The sequence below is a fragment of the Chelmon rostratus genome, chromosome 22 (assembly GCF_017976325.1).
Source record: "Chelmon rostratus isolate fCheRos1 chromosome 22, fCheRos1.pri, whole genome shotgun sequence".
Lineage (NCBI taxonomy): Eukaryota > Metazoa > Chordata > Actinopteri > Chaetodontiformes > Chaetodontidae > Chelmon > Chelmon rostratus.
The window spans coordinates 12,053,558-12,079,822 of NC_055679.1; the positions used below are offsets into that span (position 1 = coordinate 12,053,558).

General features: G+C 42.7%; 1 protein-coding gene across 1 annotated transcript in view; it reads right to left on the bottom strand.

The window, feature by feature from the left end:
• chchd3a (coiled-coil-helix-coiled-coil-helix domain containing 3a) overlaps positions 1 to 26,265 on the bottom strand; it is a 68,193-nt gene that overhangs the window by 15,312 nt on the left and 26,616 nt on the right. The window contains exons 6-7 of the mRNA XM_041964049.1: positions 12,824 to 12,907; positions 2,316 to 2,386 (exon numbers count right to left, since the gene is read on the bottom strand). Coding sequence (XP_041819983.1) covers positions 2,316 to 2,386; positions 12,824 to 12,907 — 155 coding nt within the window. The remainder of the gene's footprint in view (positions 1 to 2,315; positions 2,387 to 12,823; positions 12,908 to 26,265) is intronic.

Below are 26,265 nucleotides of genomic sequence, written 5' to 3' on the forward strand. Positions count from 1 at the left end.
TCCTCCCACGTCCCATCCACTCTCGAGACTTGATTTTTCTATCTTGTCCCGGTCTGAATGTCACAAAGTAATAATAGTTGCATCCGATGGCAATCCGACAAATTCCCATCTGATCTGACGTCATATGCACATGGCATTGTAAAATCAAATTGCCCAACAGTCCTCATTAAAACTTGCACAAGCACATATACGGATGTTATAACCCTTGACAGACAGCCTACTATAGTCCCACACATCTTCTTCGCTGCTATAATGAACCGTAGCCTACTATCAGCCCTAACACTAATCAATCCCTGGAGTACTATCACTCTCTTTACAGTGGCACTGACATGAGCCAGAGTGGGGAAATGAAGACATTCTAATAAGAAAGATGTCATCTCCCACACTTTATAACATCCTCACATTAACATATCAAATGTTAATTCTATCAAGTATGGATAAGGTCCTGTTTTTTTTTTTTCATCTCTGGGGGACATTTTCAAAATCAAAAGCCTGTGTGAGACAAAAAATATTTCCTTTTATTATTCAACAGAGGCCACAGATAGCATCTTATCTCTGCAGGGTCTCTGTCATGAGAGAGAGAGCAAGCTTTGAGGAAAGGCACGCGCGTTATGTTCACAAAAGATGCTCAGACATACGAGTGCAGACAAACATACACCATCATGCATGAACTCACACATAAACAAGGATGGGCCAAGCACGCCCTGTTAAATCCAATTAACCCTCTGCTCTGATCCCCTCAATGCATCCCTGCCCCTGTCTTGTAACACCAGACCTTCCCTCCTTTTCATTAGCGTGCACACACACGGATGCACACACATACACTCACGTACTCCCCCTCTTCTACCTTTCCACAATTGTAACCCAGTCACAACCCTGCTAATGCACCTCCTATAATTTAATCAGCCAATCACTGTTCTTCATGCAAAGGCCTGTGTCACGTGACTACCCGCACGTTAGACCGCCGTTCGCTTGCAGTTAGCACTGTCATTTGGCACTAATGTTATTCCGGTGGATTTTTTTTTCTTTAATTTGATTTGGGTAGTCTGAGCTCCGGCTTCCACGAGTCTAGCGCTAAACCCCTGGTGGGCTAGGCTAATCAGTTTCCTGCATTTCTGGGGAAGACAATGATCCCAGTGTTAGCGCTGGCTAATGACAAGCTAACACAATTAGCTTAGCCTCCCTGGAGGAGAGCTCAGAGCCAGGGCCCATTGTTGCCCCACCTCCTGCAGGCTCCTCATCCACTTTCCCTACATTACTATGGAGCCTAATGGCCTCTTATTAAGAAGACAGATGGAACACGGATGGGGAGAGATTCTGCGTCTTCTTGAGTTACATATATGTGTCGGATATGTGCTACATCCACGAATGCTCCAATGCTTCATATTACCTCCTCTGTTAACAGCTTCAATGAAGTAACCATTTTCTTCAATGCAAGGTGTGGCTGCAACATGTCTTCAGAGCACAGCGTAGCACTATCAGAGGGAGGATCACACAAACACTCATGGTGCAGGAATGCACTAGATGCAAAAAAAACTTAGTATTTCTTGAAGTACAGGACTAGTGGTTAGTAGTTTGTAATATATGAGGGGGCAAAATAGTCAAAACTATCTGAAAGCAAACATAGAGATTATCGTATATTTTTTTCCTTGATGTGGGAAATGCTCCCTGTGTTATAAAACTGCTAGAAATTGTTGGATAATCCTGACCGAGGCCTGGTTAAAGATAAAGTTTCACAGAATAAAAGACACTCATCCAACACCAAAGCGCTACAAGAGCAGAAGAAAAGCCCCGTCAGCTATCATCAACATGCGATCAGGCTTATCAGCGAACCACATCATCAACATCGGCTAATGGGATGTGCTAATGTGGTTCTGATTGAAAGCCGTCGGTTAGAATGTGGCTAGCATAATTCAATAGCGTGTTCACTGGTCCACATGGACTTCTTTAATCTACAATGAATCTTTCTTTATTTTTGTTTTTTTTGTGCATGTGTTTTTGATGAGTTACAGCATCATTTTTTAATTTGTTTAAATAAGGGGAGGATTGTATAAGCCTCAGGTCTCCTTCCTCTCTTGCACAGTAATTCCAATCTTTTCTACTGAGTGTTTCTTCATTCTAATTACTGTGGAAATAAAGAAACTAAGTGAATGCCTAATTTTAGATAACATGCATGAGCCTACCAAGATCATAAAATAAATACCAAAAAAACATAAAAAAAAACAAAACAAGAAACAAACAACGAAAGGGAGCTAATTGTAAGGAAGAGGTTCAAAAACAGCTGCTATGTGAGCTAAAGCCTTTGATGAACTTACTTGAACTTGGCATTCACTTGGTCGGCAGCTTTATGGTAGTTCTCTGTGGTGACCTTGTAGAACTGAGCGCTCTGCAGACAGACAGACAGAGAGAAAAAACCCAGTGAGTGAGACAAATGCATGAAAATGTGATTGCAATCTCCTATATATATATAAAAAAAAAGTCCATTCAATTTATTCACATCTTTTAGGGTGAAGCTATTCAGTCAAAAGGCAATGTTTCAGCAAAGTGATGCCTCTTAACAGTTCAGTATGGTCCAGTACAATGCAGCCGAGCCAACTCAGCCCTGGCCTCATCCACCACCACTCAAACTCCATTAAAACTTAATGGACAGGGATATTACGGGCACAGCTCTATTACAGTTGGGCTTATTGTCCACAACATGGAAGCAAACTTTGTGATCTGTAAAGTATATAGGTTGTAAGAAGGGAGCATGTTTGTAGATATAAAGTCTACAACGACACAAAAAAAAAAAAAAAAAAAAAATCATAGCACTTTTCTATTTTGTTTTGTGTGTATGGTTGTGCACTGTGCATGTGTGCCTTCTGTGTGTGAGTGTGTGAATTATGGGTATTTGTGTGTTTATGTGTGCGTTTGTGCTTATACTCCCGCAGACGACTGCTGTAATAACAGGCAGCAATCCTGTAAGGTCGGAGGGTCACCAGTCAACAACACACAGACCGCTGGTCATAATCCCCCAGTGACCCATAGCAAATGAACCCATAGCAGGACCCCTCTACCTGAATCGCCTCCTCAAGCACGGCTATAGAACCGAGCTCTTACACCGCTAGAGGAAAATCTTGTTTTGTCAGCCCTCAGCGGCTGTTCTGCACATTTATGATCAAATAGTGAGAGGTTGTAAAGTGTGATGGATGGCTTGATTTAGAGTCATATACGGTTTGATCAAGAGGCAAAATTAGGAAATGTCTACCAATGCTTCAATATAGTAATAGTAATACTTACACTAATACTCGCAGTAAAAAAAAAAGTAGAGTTCGCACAAGCATAAAAATATTTCCTTGAGGTTTTGAGCCTTTAACTGTGCTACCCTACCAGCACTGTTTGTTATGGTGCTGGGTTAAAGATCTCTCTGATTGTAGTTGTATAAAATCATAAGCAGACCTTCACAGGGGCCACAAAAAGATTGTACATTCAGAAGAAAAAGGCTTTTAATTAGATCTATTTTAAGGAAGGTCTTATTGGTTGTGGAGAGGGTTCAACCAAGACTGAACAAGGGTTAGCAATGAAAACTCTAAAACTAAGTGCTATTCAATCTACGTATTGAAGATAGCAGAACAATACTATGTCTTAGTCAAGGCCTGACAATAACCTTAGGCTTAGAATTTGTTACATTCACTGGGAACACTTATATCATCTTGCATTAATTACACTGGATACACTAGAAATGTGACAAATGTAAGCCTCTTGGTCCCATCTGCCCTGACTTAACCTCCTGGCAGGGAGGACATTCATCATAGTTCAGAAAAGATCAATAGGAATGAACTGCGCTGCTGAAAAGATCAATAGTCATGTGTTGTAGAGCTAAGCGAAGATGGGACATGACATCCCTGACAAAAGGTCTGATACAGATTTGAGTCCTCCTCAGCTGGATGGACACTGACTGTGAGCGTTTGCAATGGATTCAGAGTCCTTTCCTTTCTCACATTCTGCAGAGTTACGGCCATAATTTAATATTTTTTGACATTTATGTGAAGACTCCTCCCCATAAGAACATAAGAAGAAGTTTTCAGACATATATATAGTAGATAGCATCTATGGTACATACTTCATAGATAGTATATAACTAAGAACTACCTTATTACATACATCTAGACCCTTTGCTGTGACGATTCAAATTTAATAGATTTTGTTTCCTTTAATCATTCTTGATGTCTCAAGTCCACTTGTGTCAAGTGTAATTGATTGGAAATGACTGATGTCTATGTAGGCTCCCATGTCCAATGAGCAACTGAGTCTTCTTGCATGTTCATGGATGTCTTTGCAGAGGGGTGTGTCATTACTGTGCAGTGTGCTGGCTGGTGACAACAAAATGTGGAAAGAATAAAAGGGTCTAAATACTCTATCAACCCACTGCGGTTGTCCCCCAGGCAGACATTAGTTTGCATGTAAAACACTGTAAAGAAGTATGCCCAAAGTTTAAGAGTTAACTTGTAAGCTCATGCTGTATCTATGCCCTCTTGGCCTTGAATCAAGTGGTTTTCAGTGTAGACAAAGAAACTGTCAAGAGCTAAGGAAAAGGATTTAAAAAGAGAAGCTTATTCACAGATAAAAAGACTAAAAGAGATTTTTTGGCTGCTAAAGAGGCAAGAATAAGACTTCTCCTGGGTGCCGAGATTGAGCCATTGGAAGAGAAAGGGAGAGTCAGAAGGAGCTGGATTTGGGTCTCTGTCTAGAATACTAAGTGTAAGGTAATAATACCTGGCTAAATGGCAGAGCTGGCACTAATCAGCACACTAATCCACCAGGGAGGACAAAAGGCCATGCGTGACAGTGATTGCAGGACCACTTACAATACACACACACACAAACAATGCATGTGTGTTCACCCTGACACCTACACGAACAAGGCACTAACACACACAGCATGGGTACATGTGTGGACATGCTGCCAAAAGTGTCGACACACACCCTGTTGGCTAGATAGAAACAGTGGTGCACAAGAGGGGGAAAAAAAAAAAACTCCCTTGCTCACCACCAGGCAGAGAGGAGTGTAATTTGTGTGATTACTGAGTGGTCTCAAATTGTGATTTCCAGCTGTTGCCCCAACTGATTTAAAGAGTAGCCCTGACCTTTTGTAATCCCACAGATGAGAACCTGCGCTTGGTTTCGTTGAAAACATTCCTCCCTGGACTGAAATAAAAGCTGCAAAACACAACCTTGTTTTAAGTCTCCCAGAAATACGATTTCTGATTGCTGTCTAACAATTCTTTGTAATTGGACTAACAGAGCTGTGTAGCTACAGAAACCTGGTACTGTGCATACCCCATCGCAATCAAGTATCTACCTCTAAAACAGCGTCTCTGTTCATTTGCATCCTATTTACTCTATTTGCTTTCCACTAGGTTTTTAGCTCATCTGGAGCCAAACAAAATGCTGGTGGGGGGTGTCATAGACAAATTAAGCCATTACCGCTAATGCACTGCAGTGATATGGAGAAGATAGAAGCTGCATCCCAACACAGGCTCCTGCTCAATTTAGAGAAAAAGCCTCCAATATTTAATGAATAAAACAAATAACTCCCTGTACTGATGGCTTGTTTCTCTTATCTGCCGCTGAGCAGGAGGGCCGAAATGGGGAGAAACCCCACCATGGCCAATATTATGGTTCTGCAGAGCGAGAGTAAATGAGACTTCTGCTGTGTGACTCACTGCAACCAGCTCATAAGGAGAGCAATGAGGCTGGTAAACTGTTATTGAGCCTATCATGCATAAGCATTGACTAAGATTTGCCTTAAGGGGCAAGAGCATATCCTAGGGTGCGGGTGCACAGCAGACAACAAGTACTGTCCATCTTCGCCATGAACATGTTGAACTCTTGAAGGACTTTCTTCCAAAGTCTACCTTCACCTCTAACCATGCGTGCAGACAGACCCAATTTTAGAGGCAGCGACTGCGCACAGAGTCAGTGCAATGTGATCAGACATGAATTCGCCCAGAGCAGCACGACTTGACACAAAGACTCATCCTCAACAGTTTGTGCTTATCCCAGGGCTTTATAAATCTACTTCACAAACACACAGAGACGAGACGACAAAGGAGAGAGACGAGGAGGAAAATTACAAAGAACAGGAGTTTGTGGTGAGTTCTGAGATCAGTCAGAGGCTGAGCTTCACACGAACAAACACAGACACACTCCCACGCACAAGGTCGGCATGTCCATTGCTAGTTAGCTTACAGCTAATGTCTGCACAGTCAGTAAACTGGCTGTTTGGGGAGATTAAACACAGCTGTCCAGTCTTCAAATTCAAGGCAAAAATTAGAATGTAAAAATGACAAATTGTAGTTTTATGGGAGGCATATTTCTAGGTCAGGCTCAGCCACATGCTGGGGTCTCCACTGGTTGCCTGGCATCTTCACAGACTTTGGACAAAGATGGCCTAGCAGTTTCAGACTGTTTCCAGTCTTTGTAGTGTAGCTCGTAAGTTTTCTTGCAAACCACTAGATTTAAGTGTATATCAAAAATGTAGGCAAAGCAAAACTAGCTACTTTTATGGCTAACTGCAATGTATTTCACCCTCATTTCCATTTCTATACATGTGGACAAAAAAATAGAAACACCTTTCCATATGATGCAATCTAATAAAATACTACTCAGAACTATGGCCTAGAAACTAGTAGATCCACCAGCGCATGTTCAAGTCCCATTCTGCCAAAACGTCTTCTACTCAGAAAGCTTTTTTTGTGAAAGGCGCAAATTTCCTGAACCAAATGTTGGTTAATTCAGCAACAAACCCGTGCTCATGTCTAGTCTTTAAATGTGATGTTTTTTAAAAATGCCTTCTCTGGTATTCTTTATTTTTACCTCACTGTTTTAAGCCCTTCTATGGATGGGTGTTGCAAATTAGCATCCGTTATAAACACACTAAACTGCTTATCAGTTTGTCTATGTATACAGTCCCAGTCCCTATCAAATAAAGCATAAAAAACTTAGTGTTGGGTGAACCGGCATCTCTTTTAAACTGAGCCTTATAAGATGACATTTGAAAAAGTTGTATCTCAGGATTATTATTTTAGCCTGCGGAGTGTCACTGCTGTTTTTTTTAACATAAACGAATGTGCAGCTCTGTTGTCGTGAAGTCACCATTCCTTGAAAAGACCTCCCGTTAAATCCCTGTGAATCCCATCATGCGGCTATAACAGCAAACAGTCTCAGACACAATAATTCAACACCGCAGCACACTGTCATGTCTTCACTCTGGATTACTGTGTCTCCAGTTATACAACTAGCGGAGCCAGAGAGAGGCTACATTGATCGCTTCATGGTGAAAGAAAGCACTAAAGCATCTTTACGGCTCGAACCCAGCAACAAGACAAGCGGGGATTTTAATTTAAACTTTTAACACATCACAAGCAAAATGTGCTTAACATTTTAGCTCCGCTCTCCAGAAAGAAATACAGGAGGCGAAAGGCTGAGAGGGAGACGGGTGGAGAAATGACAGACCCAGGGAGAGATGAAGATAGCAAGTCAGAGACACAGACAGAGATAGAGAGATAGAAGCTATTACTGTTTTTTAATGCTCTTTCCCCTGTATTTCTTCCTTTCACAGAACTTCGCTATGAGATGGCAATTGCTGCAGTGATTGTCCTCCATGGGAGAGCAGAAAAATCCAATTTCATCGATATACAAGGCGAAAAGAAAGATAGAAAAAAGAGAAAAATCTCTTCTGCAAAAAAAAAATGAAATTGAGGCATGAAGAAAAAAAAACACCACTCAAAAAAAAAAAGCTGAAAAATGAGAGATATAGCGAGAAAGATGTGTCAGGGAGGAAGGGCTGGAAAGAGACATGGTTAGAAAAAAAGGTAAAAAAAAACATGGGCAAGTTGATTGTTAAATATGAGATTGTTTTACAGCAGGGCAGGTATTGAGTGAAAATGTAATAAATATATAGATATTGTTTTCAGGGGCTATTTGGTAGCTGTGGCCCCAATGAGCAGCAGCAGCAGAGGCAGCAGGCTGAGCTGCCTCGGAGCCTGGTGATGGCCTGTCACTGGAAGCCCCTCTGATGAATGGCCATGTTGGATTGGAACAGACGTGTAATATATATCAGACTTATATTCTCTCTCTCTCCCTTTTTTGGTGCCTCTTTCTGCTGGTGCTGGTGTGTGAAGATGCTGGGGGAATCCTGAGGTAAAGGCAGGACCGGAGGGCAGATGGAGGGAGGGTGAAGAGCGTGATGGGAGATAATATTAAGCTAGCGGTGTACTCCGTGTGAAATCAAATTTACTGCGCTCTCACTGGTAAAACGGAGGGTTTGCAACCAAAAAAGAAGCACAGCACGGGGCGCTGATACAGAGCGTGGCGCGCACACTTTGTTTTCACACGCCGCCACTCTCATAAATATGTAAATCAGCCATGTGATGTCTCAAAACAAATCATGTGTACTAACCCTGCAATACCAATTCGCCGTACTGTGCTCAAGCATGTTGTGGTGTGTGGTGCAACAGCATTTGCAGAACAGGACTGCAGCCAGCGATTTTCACTCACTTTTCATTCATCGATGAGTCTGCTGATTATTTTCCAATAATTCATTATTTAAGTCTATGCAAGAAAATGCCCATGACAATTTCCTAGTACCCAAGATGATCTTCAAATGTCTTATTTTGTCCAACCAACAGTCTACAAACCAAAGATTCATTCAAATTACATTTATTTAAGCAAGTAAAGCAGCAAAGTGTCAGATCTGACTGTACAAACACTCTCTCCATCAAAAGATGCACTTGAACCACTTTTGTATACAGTTTAATTTGTTTCATTATCCATTCAGTTAGAGTTGGGCATTGTTCAAACACTTACGATACCGGCACCGACACCTTGACTTCAATACTACTTCCTGAACTCTGCTTTTTTCTGATGCAAATCTTGTAAAATCCAATTTAACAAAAAGAAAATAACATTTTATATTTCAGTGCAATTACTTACTTCAAAGGAGGATGCTGTTCAAAGACCTGGAAGGAGCTGGAGAAACTGTTTTTACTCACGCACATTACTCAACCTGGGTAACTGGACTGAAATGAAGAAACTGATAGAATATCTGTGTAGTATTGGACTGTACAAAAACTGTCAAAAAACAGAGAACAGCAATGAGTGGAACAGTGTTTTTTCTGCATGGCTATAAGCCATCGAATGTTAGACAGCCAACCATCACGAGCACCAGATCCTGGTACAAGCATTGTGCATGCTTATTGGCTCACTGACGATGAAGAGTGGAATGTATGGATGTGGAATGTTACTCCTTAGGTATCAAAACTTGGTGCCGAATACAATACTGAATAACAGTATTGCAAGTTCTCAGTGCGTGCCTATGGCTCCGGATGTTGTCCACTAATCAGAGGGTCGGGGATCCGATCCTGGCTCCTGCAGTCAGTATGCCAAAGTGTCCTTGGGCAACATACTGAACCCAAAATGACTGGGTAAACTGGCATCTGTTGCAAGGCGCTTTGAGTGGATGGTAGACAAGAGAAGGACCAAAATCCTTAATATACAGTAACAATTTTACTTGGATATGGATACTATATGTTTGTTCAGCTGCTTTATATCTCTTTCCACACAAAATTGCTTGTATGTAAGCTCTGTGTTCATGATTGCTTATCTTTGTTCAGCCGTATGTCTGTATTTGTATGTCCCTGTAAATTTGTTCTCTGCACTGTCTATTTGTATTGAGCGCCTTCATCTGGAGTGGACGCTATTAACCAAGCGGGAGTTACAGTGAGTACACAAGAACAGAACATGCCAAAAATGATTTTGTTCGGTATACTGCGGGGCTTGCGTTGGGTGAAGAGAACAGGAAGTGAAGAAAGGCTGGACTGAGTGCCAAACGGGGCACTGTGGCCAGAAGAAGAAAAAGGAGCGTTATTAACACAACCCAAACAAACTGCAACCCCCATGGAGTCCCAAGCCGCTTGCTGCACAGTAAGACAACATGCAATATGCCCGCCATTGATCCTCGGCTGCACACAGGATCACACGCCATCTCAAAAAACACACATGGTTGCCACTTCTGTTGTGTTGTTTCTCCACAGGCTATAAATCCTGATAGAATTTGCAAATTGAAATAGTGAGGTTTGTGTGCACATGAGGACAAAGTGCTTGTGAAATACAATTAATTTATCATTTAATTCCTGTGCATAAATCAATGTGCATGCTGTTCACTTTCACAGACCCTTCCTGTGTCTCACATTCCACGTATGATGTAGTGCTTTCATTCAGCCTTTTCTTTGCCATACTCACTGTTCTTCATCATTCGGTGACACTTTGTCTTTTTACCACTCTTTCCTTTGTCTTTTTCTTGTTCTTCTCCTCCTCTCCTAACAAATGTCACTTAATCAGAATTTCTTGTGATACGTTCTCAAGTAAAATCTTGATTTTGGTCTATCTGTGGTCTGTCTTTCAATATTTATATCTATATATCTATATCTATATCTATATATATCCAATCTTCTGTCTCTTTCTGAGGTGTGAAGGTGATTTGTTGACACTTTGAGCTAAGGAATATTGACCAGAGCCCAGCCTGGCTGATGGATGGCCCGAGCCTGAAGTCGATAATGCCTGTGTTAGTTGGGTCTCATCACTTCTACCACCGGCGTTCACATGAGCTCCTATATGGGGAGATGCAGTAGAGCTACACTTTCCGAAGATGCAATGATGCGACATGAGCTGAAGACTGGGAAGAGAGAAGCTCAGCCATACGACTGGATCTGTGGGGTCCAAGTGCAACAACAGGCCTACATCTCAACCAAGCCAAAACTGTGCAGACCAATGCACTTCCAATTACTGACAGAAGTCCACTACTACTCAACACTCACTGGCTTGGCTAAGAATACATTCTCACTGAAGTAAGGAAAAGCGAGCTGATAGCTGATAGCTTTATTGACCCAAAGGGAAAATGATCTTGCGTGTAATGGGAACAAACAAATCCACACTAAAAATATAACACCAGCATGGTTATTTCAACGGTGAATTACAACAAGTGTGCTCCTTTTTAATGAGCTGGAAAAACATTCGGAAATGGCTAAAAGCTAAATATATTTCTGCAACAATGTGTGCACACACACCGGTGAGCATACACAAGGCAAGACACCATCTTTTCACCAGGATAACCCATTTGAGCCGTTTAGATAAAGTTAAAATTATTTGACATTGAGGTCCTTCTGAAGACAACGTGCCCACTGAGTATGTGATATTTTACACTTCTTGTATTCATGTGAGCTTTCTGACTTTGTAACAGTTATAATTCTTTGAAGAATTTAAGTGCCTTCCTCTTCCACATCGAATATTTGGCTTCACAACAGTGTTAAATTTCCATTTTGCCTGCACTATAGAGGGCATTTGACTTTTTGCACCCTCCAAAGGGAAGAAAACTCCTTCCCAGTATGAAGGCATCATTTTAAGCACATTAAATAGGGCGTTGTATCCTTCCTAAGATACACTTATGATTTGAGAGCAGCATGAAGGCGTCCTTTTAACACACTTTAACAGGGCATTTGACCCTGGTTCCATGCCTTGAAGGCGTCTCTCACTGGGACCAGCATGGAGCTGCCAATTGAAGTGGGCTAAGCACGGTAGCTGACCCTTGTCCCCCTCCATAGGACGCTGGTTTGACAAGGAACGTCGGGGTAGTGTCATTTTCAGGGACAGGAGGACACACACAGGGATGAATGAGATGTAACCTTTTATCCTTCAGGTGGAGGAACGGAGGGTGAATTTTAAAAAAAGAGCCAGAGAGCGTAAGAGCAGCAGACAGACAATTACGGAGAGGTGGAGAACATGAGAGCGATGCACAGCACACTGGGGGAAGCAAGCAGAGTTTAAGTTGAAGGATGATAACAAACGCAGTGGGGCAGAGGGATGAGGAAAAAGAATAAATGCGACTGCACTTTGGCTGAGCCCAGTAGTGACCAAGCCCACTGTGTATGCTGGCTGAATCGCCCGCACAAATCTGTGTGCGCACTGGTATGTGTATGCATTATACATTAATGAAAATTCTTCCTCAGGCAAAAACTAGAGCTGCAGTGCGTGATTGAATAAAGCAATTGTCACCTTGCTTGGTGACTGTAATAATACAGCATTTAGTTTTAACATTCCTCTTCTGTTGTGGAAGTGGAATGTTTATACTTTATCCTCCACCTTGGGATACTCTCTTTGCTTTGGTTTGGTTTTGTTGCATCATTTATTTTTTTCATATGACTCTTAAAGTTGTGTAGAGAGCAAAACACTTGTTTTCTCTTCATTGTTTTGCTTGGTAATAATAAAAAGAACAAATTTAGAGCAGTCTTGTCGAAAGCGAGTTAATCTACAGCAGCGTGCAATGAACCAACTTCCACAAGCATGCAGGTAAATGCACATGTATAGTATGTATAGCTCTGCATGCAGTATGTACAGTCCACTTGTTGGGCCCTGTGTATGTTACCAGTTAAAAATGTGTTGATATCTGCATTCCCAATGTTAAGATCATCACAGGGGACAGAGTTCTGATTTAACATTTGAGAAATGTGAGGAAAATACAAAAAAATATCCAATTAAGTGTGTTTCTCCATCTCTGGCTGAGATTTGAGCTCAATGAAGGGTTAGAAAAGCTAAACTGATTAATCAGGACGCCATGATAGTAAACCATTATCATAAGCTGATTCAGATATAATCACTTTATTTCTGGAGCGACTGAGAGACAGAGCCTCGTCGTGTTTGTTGGTTTGCACATTAATGTGGGGCGTGTCCATGTCCAGGCATTTTTCAGGTTTCAGGTTGGTGTGTGGTGCGAACGATTTCCTACCCTCTCCTCCAGCCGGGCCACCTGCTCTCTGTAGAAAACATCCTGCCTCTTTAGGTCGGCTTCTCTGGCCTCCAGCTGCTTGGCCTAAACACACACGCATACGCACACACACAAAAGGGAAGAAAAAACATAACTTATGTGCTCACTGGACAATTGCCAATTTTAACAAACTGATCAGCAAATACACACATACACACGAGAGAGGCCTATAATGAGAACTCAGACAGTGTGTATAAAGAGACACATGATAACACTACACAGACACAGGCCTTCAGTTTATTGGCATATATACACCAGACTGGAATCACTTTCTGAATGCTTTTTTTTTTTTTCGCATAATATTTCATGATGTACGTGCTGTGCCTGCCAGGTTGTCCATGCACCAAGAGAAGACTAAACGAGTTTTTGTGTGTTGGGGAACATGTGCACATTTTGCCTAATGTGGAGAAAAATCACCTGTGTGTCCACGTGTGTGAGACTGATGACGCCTTGACATGCACTGTACGTGCTTCTTTGTCCTCCTGCGCTCAATCTTCGGTCGAACCACTATCAGGCCGAGAGGATAACATCAGCTCTCAGTGCGAAGGAGCACCATGGTCTGGCCTATATATTTACCCAGCCTACCAATCTCCACTGTCCTCCCCTCCACGGTGACCTTCACTTAACATACGACTGACTTTCTGGGTGACGTACAGAACAGATAAGACCTGGATGTCTCAGGTCCTAGAGAGGAAAAAGCTAACCTTCACACTGGGATCAACGGCCTATGACTAAAAACCAAATGGAAATTAAAATAGACAACCCCGTTTTGTGTGAAATTGCTGATCATCATTGACTTGTCAAAGCCTAAGGGTATATTGATGCTATGGATGATAGCGATGATAAAACAGGATTGATAGATTGGTCGCATTTGGACTTTTTTGTTAGGTAAGCTTCTCTATAAAAGAGTGCATAAAAAGCCTGGAAAACCTTTAAACAAGACATACAGCTGTGCTATTGGAAGCCACAGTAAACTTTAGGACCCAACCAAAAACATTTTGTATCACTGCTCCCTTCTGTTCATAAGTCTTCAAAAACAAGCTGAAATTGTCATCTCATCATTTAATTTTAATGCATTTGAAGCAAGAGGGCTTTAAAAATCAACCAAAGTTGGAGCAGCTGAAATATCTGGTGCAAAGAAAAAATGTAACACGTCAAAGAAGCTGAAAGGGAAAAGAAAACCTTGACTCTATCATGCAGAAACAGTGAGAGAGAACTGCAGAATCCAACAGAAGGTAAATACCTCTAAACTTACCTTCCGTCCTATTTCCTGAATACAGGGAGCATTGAAAGAAAACAAGAGGGAGAAAAAAAGAGTGTAAAGAGGCACTGATTTATCCATGAGCTTCTTCAAAGTGACATTTGGAAAGGTTTAGTATTCAGAGGCTGGGGGTGACTGGCTACCATACTGTTCTGCTTGAACACCTCACACTGCATCCTCTCAATCTCCTCTCTCACCGGCATACACACACCAGTGCATACACGCACGATACATGGGGTGGCTGTGGCTCAGTGAGGTAGATTGGGTCATCCACCAATCAGAAGCTCGGAAGTTTGATCCCAGGCTCCTCTAGTCCACATGGGGTTTGATACTGACCCCCAAATTCAGCCCATTTACCATGTATAATAAGAGTGGGCTACTCTAAAGTAATATGACAATATTTTAGGGTATTTCTGCAATAATGATATTCTTGACAGTAAAACTAAATACAAAGTACAACTTGCAAATGATTCTGCATGCTATGCTGAGCCAGCATAATTTATTTGCTTCCAACAATAGCTGTTGGCTCCTCTAATACTCAGCCTATTTCTGAAGGAGGTGGTGAATTAAGTTTGCTGTATCGCCTCCTTTTGTTGCTGCTGTCCTCTTGCATGTCTTATGTATTACTGTGGTTTGTCGTACACCTGAGCTTCTGCAACCAAACCACTTCTGCACAACTGTATATATATGTGGTATATAACCATAAACCAATTTTTGTATGCACACATGCACAGTTGCATGTGTTAAGAGTCAAAGACACACACACACACACCACCATACTGCAGAGGGTTGTCGTGTGGACAGCAGCCACACAGAGAAGCCTTGAAGCCTTTGCCTTAAGCACTGTAAGATGTTGAAAGAGAGAGAGAGTGAGTTTAAGGAAAATGCAACGTATGGAGGAGGAAAAAAAATTGTATTACCCCATCCAATCTCTGCTACACTGATAACCATCTGTGTTTGGCGACTCAATGCACTGCAGGCGGAGCTGCGTGCTCTATGCATTGTGATGAGGAGTGGCGGCGAGTGTCACCGAGGGGCTGTTCTCGCATGAGATGAGTGGGGGAAGTTTCAAAGTCAAGGGGATGCTCCGAGCGTACCCACTGCTCACAAGACAGAAACCTACCAATGCGAGTAAACGCCTGCATGCGCCACACACACACACACACTATGTCATCTCTAGATTCACATATAGAGGAAAAACAACCCTGCCACAGCACCACTTCACATCAGCACCATATCACATATTCAGTAAGGCAACACCATGGCCAAGTTGCCGCTGTCCTCAACACAACCTAACATTAACCAGTCTTGTTGTTGCAGTCAGACAATTGTCTCCATTGTGTCCCCTTTCAAGTCTGAAGTGCTATTGTGTAGCCAGTGTTATACAAAAGCTAAAGCTGCCAGCACTTTGTGATGGAATCAAGTTGAATCTAAATGATAGTGCAGGATGAATGTACCCTGAAGTACACCCTCTAAAGTATGTTGTAAGTACACTAGAAGTAGCACTATTATGACCTTTAAAATGCGTTATCGATTCCAAGCATGCAATCAGGGCTCCTATGATAGGTCGGCAAAGTTTTTCAGAGACCGGATTACCGAGGTGCCAAAAAACTGTCTCCCACCAACAGCTCAATCTCAGAGGAAGAGAAGAGGGATGATGGGATGGAGGGAAACACAGAGGAGGGGGATTGGCAGGGGGTCGCGTACCGTCACAAGCGTGTCCAAACTCAATGTTACGCTGATAGGTGGCGAGGAAAGACGTTAGCTTTGCAGAGAAAGACAAAAGATGCACACAGACGGCGAGACACAAACAACGGCTCAGGCGCTGATCTGAAGCGCACACATCAGCACATACGCACGCGCGCACGCCAGCCGGAGCAGCTGTACCCACAGAGAGCGGCTGGAGAGATAAATGTGTGCTGAAGGCGAGACTAAAGGGGTCATTAAAAGAGGAGAGGTTGTGGCAGAAATGTGTGCCCAGGGATTTTCTTTATTTTTGCTTTTTTTTTGCCCTTTTGTGCACGTCAATGCGTACGTCTGTGCGAACACGCAGCCGTGCATGTGTTCAATTTCCATGCAAGCAGGTTGGCCCGCCTCTTTGACGATACGCACGGACCCAGACACACACATACACACCATGTGAGGATTACTTCCGACCGATTAACCCCATTCAGCAGACTTTAAAGATAATCTAATCATACTAAAGGCCAAACAATGGGACAGACTTCACCACTGCCCATACACCTTTTGTTCCCATAATGAAGAGGCGGTCACGGGTGGAGGAGGAGAGCTGGGGTAAGGGTGAGGGGAGGAAGAGGAAAAGAAGGGCAAAATTTGACAAGAAAATGGAAAAGAACTTGAGAGCGGAAAGCACAGAGAGATAAGAGACAAACAGGAAGAGGACAATAAAAGGTGATTTATCATTGGAGGTGTCTAGAACGGGGGACTGGCTGTTAGACCTTAAGCCTGTGCCAAGTGCGTCACTTTGACTTTAGAAAGAAGTTAAAGAGAGAAAATCATCACACAGCACAGACAGGAAGAAAGAAGTTAAATGGAGAAGAAAAGGGGACACCTGAAGCTCGTATAACTTTCCAGCTTTGAAAGCCAGACTTCTCCCAGACAATAACCTCTGAGCAGAAGAGGCTGTCAATCACTCTCATGATGACAACTTTTTATTTTGACTTTTTTTTATGAGCAATTTCAAAACTTTGCAAGTCCAGAGGATGATGTAACTCATTTTGGCTAATTCTAATTCAGCCTTACTCCATCTAATTTCCCTGTGCAGCAACCCTTGACATGGGAAAAAAGTAGCACAGTCAAAAAACAAACACTCACAACAACACCCTCCCGCTGGGCGCAGACAGAGTCCACACACAGCTATTTGCAGGCCAGGAAACCACATTAACATCAGCAGCAAAGTTTTACATTCCCGCTCCTGCATCCATCTCCCCCTGCTCTCTTATTAAGTAAAGTAGCACAATGGCTGAGGGTGACAGGCGGCTGAGAGTGAGACCGTGGTGGTCAGATTAAACGGTTCGTTTAGGCGAGGTGAACGCCTCTGTGAATATCAATTAGCCAGCCGCTGAATAATTAAGGACAGCCATGTTTTTTAATTAGCCGACTGCCGCAGTTTGAGCTGGGAGTGAGGGGCGGAGGAGGAAAGGAGGAGAGGAGGGGAGGAGAATGGCAGAGGAGGATGGAAGAGGGATGAAAACAGGTGGATTTTGCTGCGTCAGGCCCCTCCAACCACCTCCTGTTCTCGCACTGATTTGCTCCCATGCACTCACACCTGCTTCTTTGTTTAAAGTGTTCTCTTTGTTCACTTTTGCCTTTTCCAAGGACCGAAATAAAAATAACTCCTGTCTGCAACGTTCAGCAGGTTTACGGCAACTGCATGTGTGATTATGTGTTTATACTGTGGGGCTACATATGGGACTCCCTGTTCTAATAAACACATTTATAGAGGATAATACAGCTGACGTTGAGCTGTCATGCTTCCCTCCCTTTTTGGCTTGAGTCCCCCTAACATGTCAACCTACAGCCCCTTGTCACAAGTCCTCTGTGGGTTATGAGCAGTTTAACCAAATCATTTTCCTTTCTTAATTTGTTTAATTTGAATACATTTTAGAGGCCTGAAAGGGTATATAACTAGTGTTTAACAAGAAGAAATATATCACTGTGTTAGAGACTGAAAACCAGCAAAAAAAAAAATCACAATTTTGTAAATAAAAAATAGGTTTTTGATGATCTCCCATTCCCATTCATCATCTTGTTACGACTCATGGTATATATTGCAACCCCTTCAGGGAGTCCTGACCCCCAGGTTGGGGGGGTCAGGACTCGCACTGATGGAGGAGAACCACTGATGTAAACAATCTTATGATAGAATTCAATTTATGACATGGTTCATGGTTTAGAATACTTGTTTTAGGCTACGCACAACAATATATTTATTCTTTAAAGACAATTTCTCATTGCTTAAAAAAAAAATCTGATAATGGCTATTAGCAATTCTGTACATATAACATTTTTCATTTCACACCTGATGGAGACCTCTGCACTGTAACAAAGAGGTGACTCGTGGTTACACTGTATGCCCACTACGTGCTTATATATCATGCTAGATGAAAATGCTGCCATGATCGATAGAGCACAAATCAAATCTCATCACATTAACTAACAGCACCTCATCCATAACCTTGGTCTCTTTTGTCTTCCCCTGCCACCATCAGCTCAGCCCTGATTCACCCCTGTCACGAATAGCATCATAATCAATGCTCCCTCACACCATCCAACTGAGTGCTGCAGCATGGTGGGTCAGACCTGCTCACCAGGGCCCATCTATCACAGACCTGCGCGACAAGGCCCTGTGACAAACTAATACTGAAGCCGCGGGCCTAGGGTCCTGTGTGCTCTGACAGGCAGGGAGGGGGTCAAAGGGCAGCGCAATGTGACCGTGCTCTGGTGTTAATTGGCACGGCGGAGGTGTAGGTGGCATGTGGGAGGTTAGAGATGGATGGAGGTAAGCGAGGGGAAGTTCATGGGGTAGCGAAGATGAAAGGGGGGGAGAGAGATGGGTCAATGTGTGGATGGAATATGGATGACAAGATAGTTGGAGGGAGAATTGGTTTTTTTGACAGATGTAGGGAGAGCTGTCATATCAAGCTTAAAGATGGGAGAATATTTTAAAACGGGGTTTTTATGAAAAACACACAGTCTCGTTCTTTTTGCAGGCATAAACGAATACACATAAAGCTCTCTCTCTCACACACACATTCAAAACAGTTGCAGACACACATCCCTCCCACAAATCTTGGCACATCCTGTAACTGCCTCTGAAACCGTTGCAACTCTATCTTTAAAAGCTATATCACTGGCAGATCAAATCTAAGTGATGGAGTGTAAAATGATATCACCTAACACAGACCTTACTGGCAGCAGTGTGCATTAATAAAACGTAACTCCTGGTAGCAGTAGCTGTAAAACTCCATTGGAACCCATTCACTTTGGCTGGTTAATTAGCATCATGGGGTTTTACTGAGCGGCAATAACACTTGGGTTCAAGGCTACCTATTAGTCTCCTAGGGAGGTGGTAGGGTTATGGGCGATGTAATCGTGTCCGATGTAGTGTGGTCAGTTAATGGGCCTAACCTTGACTGATAACACTAAAGGACAAACACACTGTCAAATACATTATTCACACACATACTGATGGTTGAGAAACATGTCACATTTTATTGCTAACAATACTGCAACAGGGTTCAACGTTGAAATGCTTTTCTCAGTTAAGCCACTGAGCCTGAGCTCAGCTTGGATTGCATAAATATTAAAAAAGCTTGATTGTATATATGTGAAACACATGCCATCAAAAATTAAGCAGTCTATCACCTATAAATGAGATTTACTTAACTAACTGCCCACACTGCCCACATCTTTGGCTATGCCATTCCTATTCTTTTTGTCACCTGAACCTGAAGTTTTCTCCTTTGGTTCAATTCATTTTAACAGCTGTAAGTGACATTTAAACCAAGTGGCAAACCAAATTAGCTGAGACTGCATAAAGACATTTGCCTCTCTGCTGTTTTGCAAAGGCCAGATGCACTTGAAATAAACTTGCTCATACAACTTGTCATCAGAATACGTCTGAAGGCAAAAGTTGAGCCGTTGAGGACAGCCATACTGAAAAGGCAGTGTGAAACGCCCGCCATCAATGAGAGGGGCGAGTTGTGCCAATCATACAGAGGAGGATAACTGAGTGTACATTTGGACAGACTGTCCTTGGAGGCATTCGTGGTGCTACACTTGTTTGCAGATACAAAATCTGACTGCAGCAGTTGGATGGTAGAATGAAAAAAGACAGCTTGGGTGAAGTTCAAATTCCAACTACTTTTTAACCTCCATACAGCTGGTCAGTGACACCATAAAGGTGGTATGCTTGCTACACTGAGACTGACAGTTTCAACCAGTTACAAAACCTGTCGGTAGCAGTCCCCCCCAATTTCCAAGGTAAGACAGTTGATTGCGTTGATTCAGGCGTTGTTCAACGATCCAACAAGCACTTTGTTAACAGCATACTGACCTCTTAAGGTGGAGTTAGCTTGCACTAAAAAAAGCAATGCAACCAACAACAAGCTATTATATGATATCTGATTTGTCTCCAGCCATTTTCAAAAGTAACGTTTTTAAATATCGGACGCTTTGATTCCTTTGACTTCAAGTACCAGCTTTTATCTGTGATAGATGAAGTTCAAGTGCAGTGCTGACTCTCTGATGGGAAGGCGTTTGTTTGACAGTTCATTGGGAGAAAGCGCGGGAGTTTCACTTGCAACAACGGCTGCTGACTGATTCCAAATCAGTTACGCGAGTTGGGCCACAGGTACACCGTGAAATAAACAGCATGACCGTTCTGTCACAACATAATAATGCAGCATTCTGGGCACCTCTTCACAAGGCTTTACGTCAGTGGAGCTGGGAATGGTCACAGTAACGAAGCAGAGGTATCATTAATCATTGAGAACAAGCTGGCTGTGGTGAAGACGCTCTGACTATAGCAATTACCGTCTGACCACAACGCTGCAAGATTTAGCCTATTTTTCCATAGATTGTTTTGTCCTTTTCCCCGTTGGATGTGTGCTATGACCAGTGACACTTGCTTATGCTGTGGAAAATCTGAAAGGAATCCAGTTTAAATGCCAACAACGACAGCAGTGTGCAGGTGCTGCTTTCCAGGTGTCTGTTGGCATACAGTATCACAGTGTAGTAATGTGGCAGATCCACAAACCTGTCCAATGAATTAATTACTTGTCAGTTCAACTATCTTATGTTTATTTTTATTTTTTCGTGCACATGTGATTTTAGCATGAATCCAACAAACATTTTACAGGTAGTATCAGCTGATGTAAAATCCTGTTTTGCCATTCCCTGTATGACACTCATATCTAGGTATGTCATTACTTGAGACACTCTTGTATGGAAACTTTGGTAACTTGACTTGATCTTTGACAGATGACTGAAGCACGGAGGATCCTGGCAGAAAAAGACAACAAAGCCACAGGCTGCAGTCACAATTACTCTCCCTGGGGAATCTCTTAGCACAGTGAGTAATGACACATTGACCTGGTGGGTCAAAGGGCTGACCTGCCCCGGACAGGGACAGAGGGGCCAAGACAGGGACCAAAGGCCAGGAGGTGTAGGTGGTTAGTGTGGGTGTCTCAATGTTTGTGCGTGTATCTTAACCACTGGCTGTTTAAGGGCACATTAAAATGAAGTGTCCTTGTGGAGTCTGTAGCTCATTGACTGTGAATGGGGGTCAACAGAGGGCTTGATCTGAACCAGCTGGCCTTAATGATGCTGAGACAGGGGTGACAACCCACTCACACATTTACATCTCACTTCCTGCACTCCTCAAAAAATTGCAGACGAAAATATACTCATTTATTTTAGGACGGTATATAAACTATATAAGCTTATCAAAGATAACAAGGACAATGCGTCCTTTAACATGTTCTCAGGATTGAAATAACAACAGAGAAACTAGAAGAGAAAAGATCCTCCAGTGAAAACGAATGGGACTAGTGAGCCCACAAAGCTTGAAGTCCTGGTAGAAACATGAAAAATCACTTTCCTTTCTACTCCCAGACACTTCAAGCCCCTCAGCCTTTGTTGGAGACACCACCTCCACCACTCCACTGCCAGCTCCTTCGCTGAGGGACAGCAACAACATCTGCTGGCTCGGAGATTGATTAATTGGCTGATCAGGCGCCTGCGGTGTAAACTGATTGATTGATCATCTTGTGGTTGGAGCTTCCTTTATCTAGAGCCCTGGGGAGCAAAGCTCTGGAGGTCCACAGTCATCTGTCATGTCCAACACACAGGGGAAGACGGAGGAGAGATGAAGAGCTGTGGGTTCATTACCGAGACATGGGGGGCATGTATGGAGGAAGTCTCAGCCAAGATGGGAACAGGGGGCATGCAGAGAGAACAATGGGAACATGGGGACAAAGGGGCTGAAGATGAGGGGAAGGGAGAAGATACTCTGGTGCTTGTAGAGAGAGAAAGATACAGGCTTACACGAAAGCGGAAGTTGGAAAGGAGTGTGGGCAAGTCCAGAGCGACAACAACATTTTGACGGTCTTGTCCACATACGAGAAGACAAGAAAGACAACGAGGAGCGCTGGATTACTATGATAAACTGTCTCATTTAGTTGGGAGGTATTAGTATTAGCTGTGGTTAATTGCTGCTTCTTTTTCAGGTTCCAGGACCTTTTTTTTTGGACATACAGCCTTGACTCATGTATAATTCCTGACCACATCCCTCTTTAGCAGCAAGCAGTGAGAGTAATGGGATACAGGGAGAAGAAGGTGGCAGCTGAAAACAAGCGTGGAGAATGCTGGTACGCTTTGAGTCAGACACATGAACCGATGGTGGAAAATTCCTTTACTTGACGGCAGAGGACACAGTGAATGACCTGGGAGTGGAGAGAGGCATATTGTCTTAGGACAACAGATGTCCCTAGGGAGCAAAGTGAATGAGAGAGAGTGGAGACAGGAGAGAGATGGTACAACCTATAGCAGAGAGAAGGTGAGGGGAATGTAGCAGGGAAGACGTGCAGGAGGAAAAAGGGACAGCCTGAGGATGTGTTGCTGACATCGGACCTTATGGACCTCTCGAGCTGCATGTGTCTGACCCGTCTGTGTGCATGTGCCTGCAGCACGTACATCCTTGCTTCGATCCATCTGCATATTTAAGACCATCCTTGTGGATGTGCAAGTGACTCAATCCTTGTGTGATAATGGCTGTGGGCATACTGTACATTTCTCAGTGCACGTGTGCTCATGCTGTGTATTAATGCATATGCATTCCATCCAGCAGCAGGTGGTCTTCCCAGGCGTGATGAAGCCAGGGAAGGGGCACCTTCTATCAAGCCCATGTCAGCAGCCTCAGGGTCACCTCTAATGAACCCCTTTAGGTGAATATATGCATTTTCCCCTTTTCCTTGATGTCCTACCTACTGTTAGCTGTCTCTGACAAGTAACTTTGAAGCGACGCACAGGAAAGAGACATTTTGATGTTCTCTCTCTGAAATGACAGGCTAGCCTGTTCATTTCCATCAGAATTGTACAACTCATGATCCCTTCCACCTGCTCCAAGTCAAAGTGCATCAATGACTGATTGATCTTATTTCATCGATAGATTGATCATATCTACCTCAAAAGCGTACTGCTTGCAGATACAGTGCAATGCTGCTGCTATGCCTCTCAGGTTATGTGACTTTTGTTTAAAGTTCACACATTTTTTATGTCATTTTAAGTGTTGTTTTGGATTGGTTTGTCTCCTAATTGGAGCTTGTGACCTTATTTTGAAAACAGCTTTGTGAATCAATATCTCTTTCTCCCTTGCCTGCTCTTTCCATGTGCCTTTATTTATTCCCCAATCTGTTATCCCTTTTCCATCCTCTCACTGCTTCTATATCTCATCCAGATTTTCTGCTGTTCACGGCCTTTCTTACACCTCTCTCCTCTTCGTTCCCGCCATACACTAAAGTTCTTTCCATCGTTCCGTCAAAATCTCTACCTCCAGCACCATTAGCTGATCCCACCGTTCACATCTATGGAACCTCATTAATACCACTCTCCTGTCAGAGCCAAGAGGGAAAACACAGAGAAAGACCAAGAAAAGGGAGAGGGATGAGCTCAAAAGAAAATACCTGTCATATTGAACATCCAACATATCTACTGTACCGAGCCCCACACACGCACACGTACACACATAGTTCAGTCAAAGTTAACTCAGGAAGCTTGCTTTTTTTAACCTTTGTACTTACAATATCTGGCCGAAGCAGCCATAGCTAAGATGAGAGAAAGAGAGAGTAACAAACAGAAAGACAACATTGCAAAACTATTCTCATTAATACTACAGGCGGCAAAGAGGTCGTGACTATTAAATTCCCAGCTACAGTACCACTGACATTGCAGTTTTACAAGTGAAAAGGGGAAAAAAATCAGGTTCAACACATTGCTACGGCATTACAGTTCAGATATATCTCAGTATCACCGGAAAAGATATGCACCTTTTAATAACTATTATTTTCTACTAATCTTGTTGTTCTTGATGACAGAAGTGTGATAAACCATGAACACCATGACAAACAAAAGGCTGCAACCAATCACAGATGTACAGCACCAACAAATACGCCACCTTCACCTGCTTATCTACTCTACATCTGTCTACTGCTTCTCACCTGAATGCTCCAAAATCCACCACTGATTTTCAACTAAATGATGGCTGTTGTATGAGTGTGGCAGTAATGACTGTTTAAAATTCACAAGTAACAATCTGTTGTTGCACTCACTAATAGGAGGGTGGAATATATAGAGGAGAAAGAAAGGTCAAACTTAAAACAGCTTTTTTTTCTCACTTGCACAGATGGGAACGTGCGAAAATCTCAAATTTTTAGTTCTGCATAATATGGACTGAAGTGTTTGGCCTATTAGGTAATTAGTCTCTGTTTGCACAAGTCAAATGCACTCATTGTTCAGACAAAGGTGAAAAAAGCACAGCACAACGAGACAATTCTAGACAGCTTTCCAAAATGTTCAGAACAAATGAGGATGAATACATACATAAATACATACACCGCCCATTGAGGCTGAGGCAGTAAATTGACTGTACAAGCTCCCCTGTCAGAAAGAAGTGTTCCTGACACCAGTATCCATCCATCAATCGAAGCGCTGCTGTATCCCAGCCCCGCTGCTGGCCGCTTGCAGTGCCAATTAGCTGACAGGGTATGGGCCTGGCGCAGAGTGCCAGCCACGGGCCCTGCCAATTAAAGCCTGACCTCCCATCTAACCCTAATACTGGCACGGTGTGTGGGCACCACACCCTGGGCAAGGGTGAGGTACGGCCGCCAATATGTAAAGGACGGTTGAGTGGACATCCTCCAAGATGTGAGAGAAAGAGCATTACAAAGACAGGCGAAAGACAGAAAAAAATGGACATGTGTATGTACAGTACACTGTCAGTAGGGAACAATCAAAAGTGCAGTGGTGCAGGCAGAATATCTGCTCATTTAAGTTGACCTCTTACAGCACACACACATTTAATCATGAGAAAACAGAAAAACATTACCGTCAATGCAAAACATGCCTCTACCTCACGTACAAAAACTAAAGGATGAAAGCTTTCCAAAGGGCAACTTTCAGGAAACGAGCAAATAAAGAGACAAAGAGCTGATTGTCATGTTGTCAGTTTGTACTTTTTCAGTGGCTTTAATGAGTTCTCATTTTGGAGTGTTTAGAGTTTGTAAGGTCCCATGTAAAATTAATGATATATCCACAGTGACTGATACATTTCCCCTTCAGGCCGATTAGTGTCTACTTGTTAGATCTGTAATTGTAGCTCCCCCTTTGGGCCAGTCAATGAAATTCTGATCAAGCTGGAGAGCAGTGGTGCCACTCTTTTTTTATTAACTGATTCAAAATACGTCAGTGCCGTGTGATGAACTGGCACTTTTTGTGGGAGTTGCAAAAATAGGTGTACAGGACAACTAAATAACTTTTGATAACTAAAAATGACTTATAGTAATAGAGATTTTACTTCCCTTTTAAAAAGCTAAGCAAGTAAAAGAAATTACTTTCTCAAGACTGTTAAAAGTAATGAGGAGGCTGTTTAATGCCAGTAGATATAAGAGTTTATCCAAAGTACCTGCACTCTATGTGGTAAGAGTGGTCCAGTAGGATCACACATTGAGTAGCATGACCAATCAAAGCATAGCCAAGATACCTATTTCACCCAAAAATTCAGCCTGCAAAAGGTTGCAATTGCTGTATTTCTTTGTTACTTTAACATGTGAAGACTTCACATCACCGTGTAAAATACCGAAGGAACTGAGGAAGCAATCCAAGTATGCAGTCCACAAATAAATCAGTTATGAACTAGGAAGAATTTTGTTCTTCACAAACTGGAGCAACAATCACATTCAACTTCTCTGACATGCTGGTGGTCACATTTTTAAAAGGTACCTTCAGTTTTAGGTCTTTAAACCCAGTCTGTAATCTATGCCACGTCACCCTAACCCCTTCCACAATCCATCTGCAGAGCATATTCATCAGACAGACTGACAGTTCTCTTAAATCCAGTTAC